This window comes from Neolamprologus brichardi, chromosome 17 (assembly GCF_056152115.1).
Source record: "Neolamprologus brichardi isolate AB-2024 chromosome 17, ASM5615211v1, whole genome shotgun sequence".
Lineage (NCBI taxonomy): Eukaryota > Metazoa > Chordata > Actinopteri > Cichliformes > Cichlidae > Neolamprologus > Neolamprologus brichardi.
This window is the reverse complement of record NC_142120.1, coordinates 32,720,932-32,734,413: the sequence shown is the minus strand read 5'-3', so window position 1 is coordinate 32,734,413 and position 13,482 is coordinate 32,720,932. Positions and strand designations below refer to the sequence as shown.

General features: G+C 38.9%; 1 protein-coding gene across 1 annotated transcript in view; it reads right to left on the bottom strand.

Moving 5' to 3' along the window:
- Positions 1–13,482, bottom strand: part of raver2 (ribonucleoprotein, PTB-binding 2) — a 101,523-nt gene that overhangs the window by 69,639 nt on the left and 18,402 nt on the right. The window contains exon 2 of the mRNA XM_006808134.3: positions 9,027–9,093. Coding sequence (XP_006808197.2) covers positions 9,027–9,093 — 67 coding nt within the window. The remainder of the gene's footprint in view (positions 1–9,026; positions 9,094–13,482) is intronic.

Below are 13,482 nucleotides of genomic sequence, written 5' to 3'. Positions count from 1 at the left end.
AATGTTATTAATATTCTTGATATATTTACGACTCAAATTTGGATATAAAAACAAATAGTTTGAAATGGTTTTTTTAACAGACTTGTAAAATATTTGTATCTTCTTGTTTTTATGACAGGTAGTCTAGCACCTGTGTGTTTTGTTACATAATAGAAACTGATGGCAAGTCCGCACAAGCTTTTCCAAATAAAGATGATTTTGATTCTGTGGACCACGTGGGTAGGAGTGATGTAAATTTCTTCAACAAACGGTGAGTGCGAAAGCTGCACGCCTGCCAACTGCACGCACACACACACCCACACACCAGCAGAGACTTTACATTAAAATCAACGAACTGCCCATGTGCCCACAAGGCGGATTTCAATTTTCATTGAAGTATATCATAGGAATGACAAGCCGGCCATCGTGTCTCCAGCTCTCTAAGCTTGAAAACTACCAGCTAAATACCAAACAAATACACTTAATGTGTGTTGGGATAGAGTTGTGTGTGGTTTTCCTCTTTCTCTTAGTGCCTAAAATGTTTGCACAGTGTTGTACATTAATTGGGTCACTTCGGGTACACATACCGTATCTAAAACCGAATCTCTGCGTCTTCTAAAATGACGTAAGGATTGGCTCTCTAGAACAAACAAAGCACACACATATAAAATCAACAGGCTCTCACACTCCCCAGAGACCATCCTGGTAGTGAAGATTATTTGAGTCCTGTGCACGCTTGATAGTGTATTTGAGCCTGCATATTTGATACACTCACCTCAGGGAATAAGTCTGTATTTCACACCAATTATTGAAATTCCTACACAGCCATTTTCTGTTCTCCCAGGGACATACATGTTTTTCTTTTCCTTTACTTTTTTGACAGCTGTGTCTGAGCCTTATAGGTCTTTTAAATACCAAAATTGATGTCTGGAAATAGAAATGACTACAGACAAGGGATGACCTGGAGGACAAACGTCTATGCAACATGTTCTTTGTAGAGAGGTCTGAATGTGGCTGTAACCTTGGTGAGTGAGTCATCTCTGCTTCCCAGTTCCTGGATAGCGACTGTTTTGCTTTTGCTTGTGGTTTTTGCTCATTGTTTTGCGCAAATGAGGTTTTGCCATTTAATAACATAGTAACTTTGTGTATTTGAGAGGACCATTGTGAAAGAGAAATGTTTTCCCACACTGGGAAAGACATTGTTTAATTAAGATTCATTTATGTGGTGACGCAGACCTTTACGGAAAAAAAAAACGAGGTTAACAAAGGAAACCAGAGTTTCCTTTGTTTGATTAATATTTCATGGCGTATTTATTAAAGAGCCAAGGGTGATGACATCAACAGCAGAAACATTCATGAAACCAATATAAAGCCCGTTTCCCATTTTAGGCTAATTTGAGTGATGACTGCTGTGTTCAGTATTAAAGTAATAAAATTTGCATTAGGGCTCAATATTTTCTCTGTTAAAATATTCAAACAAATCTCTTTGATCAAAGTAAATTCTTCAGGAGGTCCAGTTCAAACTTGATAAAAGGCATCACACAAGGACCACCCTCCTCGTCCCTCAAGATAGATGAACAGATTACTTAGCCTGGCTGGTCTTGACTCAGGACCAGCAGGAGCCAAGACGGATTATAGCGTGCACCTTCAAATCAATTCCGTTTTATTTATATAGCGCCAAATCTCAACAACCGTCACCTCAAGGCGCTTTACATTGTAAGGTAGACCCTACAATAATACATAGAGAGAAAAATCCAACAATCATGTGACCCCCTATGAGCAAGCACTTTGGCGACAGTGGGAAGGAAAAACTCCCTTTTAACAGGAAGAAACCTCCGGCAGAACCAGGATCAGGGAGGGGCGGGGCCATCTGCTGCAACTGGTTGGGGTGAGGTCCATCACCCCCTCACCTTCAGTCCATCTCCAAAGTACAGCACTACACTTATCTAAAAATATTTATTTTAAAATCATTATTTCAGTAATTTCAGTTGGAAAGTAAGCACATTATTTCTGTCTATATTCTTTTAACTACTGTAAATGTCATTCTGAGTACCCTTATATATATATATATATATATATATATATATATATATATATATATATATATATATATATATATATATATATATATATATATATATATATATATATATATATATATATATATATATATATATATATATATATATATATATTTTTTGTTTTTTGTTTTTTGTTTTTAAAAAAAAATAAAATAAAATACTGTACTAGCAAGGAAGCTGCCACAATGATTCACCCACACGAGCCCTTCATGTGTACACAGTGGATGTAATTTGTTTTTTCAATTTTGTGTTGTATTTCATTATTTTAATGGTTTTCTATCTTAAATAGAGAGTGAACACAGGTCACTGACTAATTTCCTCAAAGTCTACAACATTACATAGATAATACTGAGTTTATTACCACTTACATGTCTCCTCACCCATAGTGGTTATCAGCTTGTAAAATCCAGTTCCAAGAACCCTATTTTATATTTGCAATCACATAACACATTTACATTTTTAACATGAAAATACAACTGAATATAAGATCCATCTATCCAGTTCCTTACTCAGCTTCTCAAATCAGGATTGTAGCATGGCTGGAGTCACGTGTCAAAAGGCAAGAGGCAGGGTAGGCCCTGGACTGGTCACCAGTCCACGCCGATTACCAGTCATGACTCACCTGTCAGTGGAGCCAGAATCAAGTAAAAGGTCACCAACATGTAGCCACACATCTGAAAGCATATTGATTTGCTCTCCTGATATTTAGACTGTACTAATGATATTTTAACCTTTGCCTTTGATTAAAATGCTGTTTACAACTTACAACCAAGTACATAATAGGTTGTTGGCATGTAAAACCCTCAACATCAAAATCGTTTGACCAACGATAGGAGGATTCGGGCTGTCGGAAAATGAGGGCTGCACTTGAGCTCTACAAGTTTTATTCCCATAAAGAGACAGTAAAGAGACACGCACACAGGCCTTATGAGAGGCATGAAAGTAAAAATCAACAACAGTGAGTATCTTTGCTATACTTTCAGCTACAGTTACATTTTTGGTTTCTACAGATCCAAACTGCTGATGAGTTTACAATCCTCTCTCAACTGAAAGCTGATGAAACTATAACGTATACACTACCGCGTGTCACTAAGAGTGCGGAGGATTCGGAACTTGAACCTTAACTTTGTGACATTTCCTCCCTTTCACCTTGACATCATCAACCACTGCAGCACAGAAAAAAAGAAAGAAAAGAGGAGCAAAGTCTTGTTATTCTTTCTAAGCTGTGAGATTGGAGAGAGCGTAGGTGAAAGAGAGACACAGGGAAGGGAGCAAAAGAGAGAGAGAGAGAGGAATGAGAGGGTGAGTCAGACTGTAAACACTCGGTTGGTGTGATGTTATCCAGCTGCCATGAAAACTGATCCAAATGGCTGGCAAGTCTGAGCAACCAAAACACAAAAACAGATACACGCAAGACCAACATTACTCTCACTATAAAACACAGCAGTACATTTGTTATGACACACACTAAACATATGCAGACATGTAAACGGTGCGTCACCGCAAAAGCATGCGCACACCAGCACAAAACTACAGGAGCTAAATGGTCGTGTGCGTTCAGCTTAAGTGACAAGGCGACAAGCCAGGGAGTTACATGGATCACAGCAAAATATTCAGTCCTTCAGCACACACACACACACACACACACACACACACACACACACACACACACACACACACACACACACACACACACACACACACACACACACACACACACACACACACACACACACACACACACACACACACACACACACACACACACACACACACACACACACACACACACACACCGGGTAAATCCTACAGTGGCTTGAAATCAATCCTCCACACCTCTAACTGAACACGCACGGACACACTAACACCAGCTCAGGAAGCATTTTCTAGTCTGTCTGCTGAGGCTGCAGTCCACCTACAACAACCCCATTTGTACTTATTTCAATAAGATTACAGAGTTAATGGGTAGAATAACAAGGTTTAAGCTGTGGAGGCTTGTCTACTACAACATGAAACACAAAGACACACCAACAGCCAGGCTCAGCAGGACTCAGGGAATGAAAAAGAAAACATTTAAAAGAGATTAATTGGTTTCATGACTAACAGTTGTTAGGCCTAATGTCCAAGTTATAATCTGAGAACATCCCCAGTTCCATAAAATCTTGGGTCATTGTGCAAAAATGTAAATAAAAACAGAATGCAACGATTTGCAGACCTCATTAACTTATATTTTATTCACAACAGAAAACACAAAGCATATCAAATGTTTAAATTAAGACATCTGACTATTTCATGACTCATTTTTAATATCACGGCAGTATACGGCACGTGTCAAAAAGATTTGAACAGGGGAACAAAAGGTTGGAAAAGTAAATAGTACTAAAAGGAAACAGCTGGAAGAACATTTTGCAACTAATTCGGTAAAGTGACAACAGTTCAGTAACATGTAAAGAGCATCTTAGAGAGGTAGACTGGCTGGGCTTCATCTTTAATTAGCATCTACAAATCATGGAAAAATGTCCAAATAATGTTCTGCAAAAAGAGAAATCTTTGTGTACGCTGAATTAAAAACAGACATGCTTCCGTCATGCAGGTTAAAGCAGATTATTCACAGAACAAACCATATGTGAACATGATTCAGAAACGTCACCAAAATAGGCTAAACCTCATTTAAAGTGGAAAACTGTTCTGTGGACATGAATCCAAATGGAAAATGGAAAATTAACAACCCATCATCTGAACTAAAGAGGAGAGAGACCGTCCAGCCTGTTATCAGCGCTCAGTTCAAAAGCCTGCATCTCTGATGGTCAGTAAGTGGATACGTTCCTAAGGGAGCACCAGCTTGCACATGTGGAAAGGGACCATAAGTGCTAAACAGTACATGCACGATTCATATTTCAGCAAGAAAATGCTAAACTGCATACGGCATCTATTACAACAGCACGGCTTCGTAGTTAACGAGTCCGGGTGCCTCTTCAAAAAACAAAGCATAAATGCTCAATGAAATAAATATGACAACACAGAATAGCTTAAGAAGATAAAACCTACACGAAAGATAGAGCACATTTAAACAGAAATACAAATGAAACCACTCATGAATGTGAATATTAATATACAGCCGATAGGTCACACTACAAACCTTCTTCCACTAACAAACTTACGCTACCATTTTTGTGTTTCACTGAACAGACAACCCCACAGTGGGACGTCCACTAAAGATCCCTGGTACATAGAAAACAACCGGCTGGAAAAATTCAGGCAGTGTCAGAAATGTAAAGATTGAACTTTCAAGGTGACTGCTGCTCTGACCCACATCACAAACGGACCTATCCAAATATGATGTACAAGAACATCAGTGACATAGTAGCTCAGACTCCTTTGGCCAATGAGCTAAAAATGACATGTGATATACTATTAGGTGCTTCATATGTGAGATTTTTTTCTTTAAAGTTTAGGGAGAAAAGGCTCAAATTTGAAAAACATTAGAAGCAACAATGGAAATACAGTGAGCCTCTGTTCTCACATACTAATATCTAAATGTATCACAATGTGAATTTCACCACATGTTCACTCAGTCACTACAGAAATCCCGCTTCTCTGACAAATTAAAAAAGCAAACCACACTTTTTTGACCAACTTCAAGCTAAAACAAAGCTAACTCAGGAAAAATAATGTCTTGAGAAAAAACTCCTTGCTCCTGCCACCTGCCACACCTTTTCTGCAATGTAGCACCATTGAGTGCTTAATAGAAATTGATGACAATATTACCTGGGAAAAGATGTTGAGGAAAAAACAAAGCTTGCAACCTTACTTTCACCTGAGGCCCTCAGCAGAGCTCTGTGAGGCTGTGTGTTAATGCTCCTGAAAACATTCTCCTTCTTAATTCAATCAGCTAATGCAATATTGATACAACGAAAAGTTCCCACATTATGTTGTGAAATTACTGCAGTAAGCTCTTGAAATAAAACTGAGTGGTGCTTCACTGAAGGAGAAAGAGACGGAGAAGAGAAAAAGGAGGAAGGGTGAAAGTGTTGGGTTAATGGAAAACACAGACCATGAGAATGGCAGGCGGCAGTGTGACAGAAGGAACGGCAGAGAGAGAGAAAGAAAGAAAATGGACATGGTTGCCACTGGTAACATCACTGTGTTTTTTAAAGAAAACTTAAACTTTACCTAAAACAGCCTCTGATGCTTAATTCTTATTCCACTCCTCCCACCTCATCAGTGCATAACACTACCGCAGCGGCCTAATTAGTACAGTGCAGTGGCCGCTGGTCCGATGAGAGCCTGTGTTTCATCAGGCTCTCATTTGCTCTGAAACACCATTAACCTTTTGGACAGGCTGGTGCTTTGATATCTCAGCTGTTTACAGCTCTGCTCGACTTTCCAAAAGTGTTTTGTTTCAGGTGCTTGGCTGACTGCTGCGACTAAATATAGCCACTATGGAAGATTTCCCTGGAAAGGGACACACTCTAAGGGCAGAGGGTCGTCCCCAAGCTTGTTTTCAAGTTTAACACACACACACACACACACACACACACACACACACACACACACACACACACACACACACACACACACACACACACACACACACACACACACACACACACACACACACACACACACACACGTAAACCTGTGAAACAGAACTAGTTAGTTCAATTGCTGAAATCAGACATCCATGAATTTTCTTGACTGCAGGGAGGGTTGGTGCCTATCACAGCTCTCACTGGGGTACACCCTGGACAGGTTGCCAGAGCTGTCACAGGGCTGACACAGAGAGACACAATCACTGATGCTCCCATTCACACCTATGGCCAGTTTAGAATCACAGATCAATCTAACAAGCATTTGTTTGAAGTGTAGGAAGAAGCAGAAACTACCTGGAGAGAATCCATGCAAGGCACAAGGAGAATGTGCAAACTCCACGGCTCATATGGAAAAGGCTTTCCAGACAAACGATTGTTTAACAATCAATAGTCAGAGAATAACTCAAATTACAACTAAACAGGGCTGCTGCATTGACGTCGTCCTATCATGATGCTATAAATACTGTAATGTACAATCTAGTTGTGGTATACAGATGGCGAGCGCTGTAGACTTCGCATGTAGGTTATCAGCGGATATCAGTGAACTTTTTGTGACAGTTCCAAGGACCGTGAATAAAGCCTGGCATTGGGATGGCATTCAAGAAAGAAATCCAGGTTCTTTGGCACAAAACCAAAGGACTAATGTTTTCTAAGAAATAAAAAGAAGCCTGATGGGTACTGAGAAGACACTGGGAGCACACTGAGACCAAGATACACTTGTCCAGGATTTTTGGCATAAATTTGGTCAGGACTACTACAGTGAAAAACAGTCACAATAGTGAGGCACAGAGGTAGGTTTGCAATGACATGGGCTGCTTGAGTGCAAAAGGTGTTGGGTAGATGACATTTATAGATGGCGGCGTGAATGTCTGTGGATATACCAAAATACTATCTGACAAGATGGTTTCCAGTCTCCACAATTCTGGCAGAAGAAGAATGTTCCAGCAAGATAATGATCCAAAACACACTGACACAGTCAGAGAAGACTGAAGGTAAGAACTCTGACCTGGAAAAATATCTCGCCTGGCTTGAATCCAATCAAACACCTTTGAGGTATTTTTAAGTGAAACCAAGAGCAACACACACCCAAGATCTTTGAAAAGTAGCAACATCTCTCCAGAAAAAGAATACTGACTCAGTCAACAAAATAAAGGACATGTGAGATGCTGAAACAAATTATATATTCAAATCTTATTGACAGATGAAATGAGATCATGTCATTTTTTAAAAGTATATCTAAACTATAAATTTTTCATTTTACACAAGAATACACACTCTAGAAATGAAGTTACACTGTGACAGGTGATACAAGTTTCAAAATTTGATATTTTGGTGATAATGCACTGGGGTGTACTCACATCTGTTGTATATTCTAACTATAAATACAAATTACCCATGACAGATATGGGATAGCTGTGTGTTTAGGGTACATGTACATTTACATGAACATTTACAATTTCAGCCACAGGACAATTTCGTCACCCATTACATCCTGAAATAGCAGTTAAGGGACAGGTTAGAGTTAAGCATTGAGTTGGGGTGGTTATTATTAGGGGATAACTAAGGCTACGTTCACACTGCAGGTCTTAATGCTCAATTACGATTTTTTGATCAAATCTGATTTTTTTGTCTGCTCGTTCACACTACAAATAAAATGCAACAGCAAACGCGCTCTAGTGTGAACGCTCAAAGCGGCCCGCATGCGCAAAAGAAGATGTCACAAACAACACGCTCTGTTTAGACCCAGAGCAAACAATATTGTTTGACTGATGGCCGTTAATATAAAGACTTCGGACTTTACGTTTCCCAATTTTTGCTTTAAGTTATTTTGTTATTTGCATAATAATGTGGATAACCTAATAATTATCCTTATTGCTGTTTTAGAGGAGTGGTGCTTCAAAGGATAGTTGCAGATTTCTGTCAGAATCTGCAGATTATACAGTACAAATAAAATGTTCACGTTGTCTTCCCAACAGTTTCACTGACATCAACACCGGATGGCCAGGAAGCGTTCGCGATGTCTTCTCGGGCGCTTCTCCGGCGCTGATAATTGGCGTCTGCCTTGTGTCAGTGACGTAAAAGACGGATTTAATGCGACATGACCATTCAAACAGCAGTCGCTTTCTAAAACATTGGATATGTATCGGATTCAGTACCACATACGAAAATGACCCAGATCGGATTTGAAAATATCGGATTTGTGCCGTTCACACTGTCATACCATGATCAGATATGGGTCGCATAGGGTCAAAAAAATCGGATTTGATGCACTTTCGCCTGCAGTGTGAACGTAGCCTAAGGTGGTTAGAATCTTCAATAGCACAAGTACACAAGTGTGACTTTGTGTGTATGTCAGGTTAGAGTTGAGTTTTACCTGTTCCTTTGTTGCGGTCCACAAAGCAGTACTTCAGTTCATATTCTTTCAGAATTTCATGGACTTCCTATAAAAAAAGCAAGGGACAATTTGGTCAAACAGAATGGTAGAAGTCATTAATGTAAAAAGAATAGAGAAAAAACTACAAAACTCTTGATTATACAATAATCAAGGTAGTATCAGTAAACCACAATGATCTTAAAAAGCTGTTTTGGAAAAATATCAGAATAAATGCAAACACAATGAAAGACTTAAGCAGTGAATATACAAGGGAAAAAAGGTTCTATCTTAAATGGAAAAGTAAGCTATTACATTCCAATACACAAACTGTGAGAGAAACCTTTGCATTATTAGCATGTGACAGATGCTCATCATCTTTCTCTACTGTAGTCTAGTAACAGCTATTGACTCAGATATGTAAGCCAAAATCCATTGACAAGCAAAGAATAAAAAAAAGATGATTTTATTCTTATAGATGCTAAAAAAACATCTAATAGAAGATTTAATTTATGTAAGTTGAAAACTTTTTGACGTAGCTGCTTAGTGTTTATGCACTGAATTACATTAGCCTGCAAAGCTAATTAACCTCCAGTGAGCTAACATTAGCAAACGCTAATTAGCATTAGCATTGGCTCAGCAGCTAAACAAAGGTAAATTTTTGTCATATATAATTGTATAGTCTAATGTCATAATTGATACAGGGCTCAATGTTAACACAAGTTAGTTTTACCAACAACTGAAATAAACTGAAACCCCAATAAAAAAAAAATCTCCGTTACTCCACAAATGAAGATTTATTCTTTGCATAAGCAGAAGTAAAGCTTTTTTCATTAAAGGTTGTGCTTTTCTGGTGAAATTGAAAGAATGGACACTGCACAAGAAAGCAAAAGCAAAGCTTTGAACAAAGTTGTGGGGATAATGGTACAAAACAACTAAAAATAACGCAAATTTTCAAAATAACTAATAACTAATAAGAGCTCAGACAGCACTTACACCCTTTAAAAAACCCTGATAATGTCAGCATGGTTACTTGAAACTCCATTTTCAATCACTTGAACAAACTTATCTGCAAAAATGTCTTTGATGGAAAGTTTCAATATTTGCACTGATTTGTTTTTTTAAACAGGTAATTGTTGTTTTTTTGTGTTGTTCAAATGAATAACACTAATACTGTGCTTGACATTCTTCCATCTCGCTTAGCTAAGGACTGTTTTGATGTAATTGGACCTAGTATCCTATTTCTTATGAACTTTTCCTTGCTCTCCGGCACTTTTCCTTGCTCTCCGGCTGTGTTCCTTTGGCTTTTAAGCATGCTGTAGTCCACCCGATTCTTAAAAAAAGAAACTCTGACTGTTATGCCCTTTCAAACTACAGACCGATCTCTAAGCTTTCGTTCTTGTCCAAGATCCTGGAGAGACTAGTTCTCTCCCAGCTCCAGGCGTACTTGGACACGAACAATATTGCTGAGAAATTTCAATCTGCTTTTAAGTCATTGCATAGCACTGAAACAGTGTTGGTTAGAGTTCTTAATGATATTCTTGTAATCACTGCTACTGGACGCTCTATGGTCCTAGTTTTACTGGACCTCTCTTCGGCCTTTGATATGGTGGACCATAACATCTTATTATTAAGACTTGAGCACACTGTGGGTATTAGAGGCACTGTCCTCGACTGGTTTAAATCATATCTCGCTGATAGATCCTTCTCAGTTAACTTAGGCATCTTCTCCTCTTCCTCCGCTCCGGTCTGTTGTGGTGTGCCTCAAGGATCAGTTTTCGGCCCTATTCTCTTCTCATTGTATTTGTTCCCTCTAGGCGCAATCTTTGAAAAATACAATATCGCCGTCCACTGTTACGCCGATGACATACAGATCTATTTTGAACTTACTGACGACCTTGCTGTGTCCCTGCACTACTTTCAAGAATGCATGCGGGAGGTCAAAGAATGGTTCCTGAGTAATTCTTTTGTTTTAAATGATAAGAAGACTGAGATTGTGGTGTTCAACAGTAAAATCCCTCATGCCCAACTCTGTGCTGCCCTGGGTTCCTTTGCTAGCTCTTCCTGTAACTATGTCAGTAACTTGGGTGTACTGCTGGATAGCTCGCTCAAACTCGATAAGCAAGTGTCTGCTGTACTGAGATCTAGCTTCCACCAACTGTGCCTTATCTCTAAGGCTAGGCATCATGTTCCTCATGAGGACCTGGAGAAGCTTATTTACGCTTTTGTGACCTCCAGGTTGGATTATTGTAACTCCTTGTACTACGGTCTTCCCTCTTCTCTTCTTCTTAGACTGCAAACAGTCCAAAATGCAGCAGCCCGCCTCTTGACTGGTACCAGGAAATTTTGCCATATTACTCCTGTTCTAGCTAGCTTGCATTGGCTGCCCATAAAGTACCGTATTCAATTTAAAATATTACTCCTTACATTCAAAACTATTAATAAATCAGCGCCGAGTTATCTTAGTGAACTTCTCAAACCACATACTCCTGCTAGAACACTTAGATCTGCCACTCAACTACTTCTGACCCAACCTAGATCTCAGCTGAAGTCCCGGGGTGACCGTGCGTTTGCTCTGGCTGCCCCGGTTATTTGGAATACCCTTCCTCTCGACCTCCGCGCATCTGATTCCATTGCACTGTTCAAATCACAACTAAAAACCCACTTATTCAATCTTGCCTTTCCCTCTAGTTAATATTTATTTTATGATTTTATATTATGCACTTTTATGCTCAGTTAATTTCTTGTTTGTTCTGTACCTGTTGTTTTCCTATGTATCAGTGACAGCTACCTGCTTGCATACCTAGTACTTGCTTTGGTCCTATTTCTATTATCTTCCTTCTATTCTCTGTGTTACTTGTTAAGCGCCTTGGAATACCCTTGGTTTTTAAGTGTGCTTTATAAATAAAGTTTATTATTATTATTATTATTTTTGGGAGTGTATTCTTAAAAAAGAAATGATTCTATCTGGTGTTGGGCTAATACAAAGATCAGCACCGAATCCAACTACACCAGGGACACAAACTAATACTAAAGTACAAAAGCAGATTCCACTCTCCAGCAAAATGTGTTATTTGTCTTTTTAGTGCTAGGATGTAATAAAGGTAAGTATAAGAGAAAAAAAGATCATAACACAATACGTTACAGCCTCTGCTGTCCACGGCTGACTCTGTTAGCCTTCCTGATAGAGTTTACTGATTTTTTCTTTTAAAAATATGCAACAAGCACCCTTGTGGATTTAGTCACTATCATACCTGTCCAAGAGCAGCAATACAGCAACACCGAGGCACTACATAAACGTGGCGGTATTCTCTCCCTCTACTTTTTATGTTCCTACCCAGTTTTATTCAAACGCATAGTCAACAATACAAGCTGGTTTTTAGAAGGGCTTGAGCATGAACAACAACACAAAAGTGGCAACAGTCTTTCATGAATTGATAAGCATTTGTAAGGACACAGCAGCTCTTTATTGTCTGCTAATGCTGCCTATACGCCGTGCTCTCCTTTCCTGTCATTTAATGCTGGTTAGGTTTTGTGCTTCCATTGAAAGACAGAAAACAAAGAAATCACCTTTGCATAATTATAACACTGGAGCTCTCTTCAATACAATACTCGCATAAGAGCGAATGTAGCTTTGGCATTTGTGGGAGGTCAGGTGGACAGACACTTCATAGAAAACATTTCCACTTTCATTTATCGCATCAATGTTCAGTCAAACAACGACGGAGGTGATTAGGCTTTCTAACGTGTACAGTCTTCTTTCTTTCTACCCTTCTAACAGCCCACTTGTGCACACAGAACAGCCATGTTTTATATCAGCGAAGGCCGTGCAAGGCAGCCCACACAGAGGGTCAGCTCACTCACCCTTAAAATCAGTGCAGAGCGAGCTATAATCACAGAGAGGGGGGGAAGAGCCAAAGAGAGATATAAAAATCTATATACAAAGAGGTATTTTGCTTTGGATTTTTGGTGATTCATCTGTCTTGCTTCAGACAGAAGTGGTTTCAGGGTATTGGCAGCATTATTTTGAAAGTACACTGAAGGGTAAAAAAAATCTACCTGAAATTAAATAATTAAACTAATTAAACTTGTTTGATTATTTCTGTTTGTACTGTGAAATTAAAAAATATCATTTTCTTAAGCATATTAAGAGAGTTTGCTTCATTAGAATTGACAAAAATAAAATTGTATTTTAGAAAATGCAGTGGAAAAATACACATCGGCATATTTCGTCAACTGTCAGAAAATGAAGACTGCATCATGCTTTCAAGGAACTCAATTATAGTCATCAACGAGCTGGTAAACAAAGATTTCTTTTGTTTTTTCTTGCATTACAATGCCAACACACAAGCATATCATTACAACACCGGTTACAAGCAATTAAATAACAAGATAAACATGGAATTCAACAGGAAAGCCACCTAAATATGTCATCATTTCAACAAATGAGTCCCAAAGC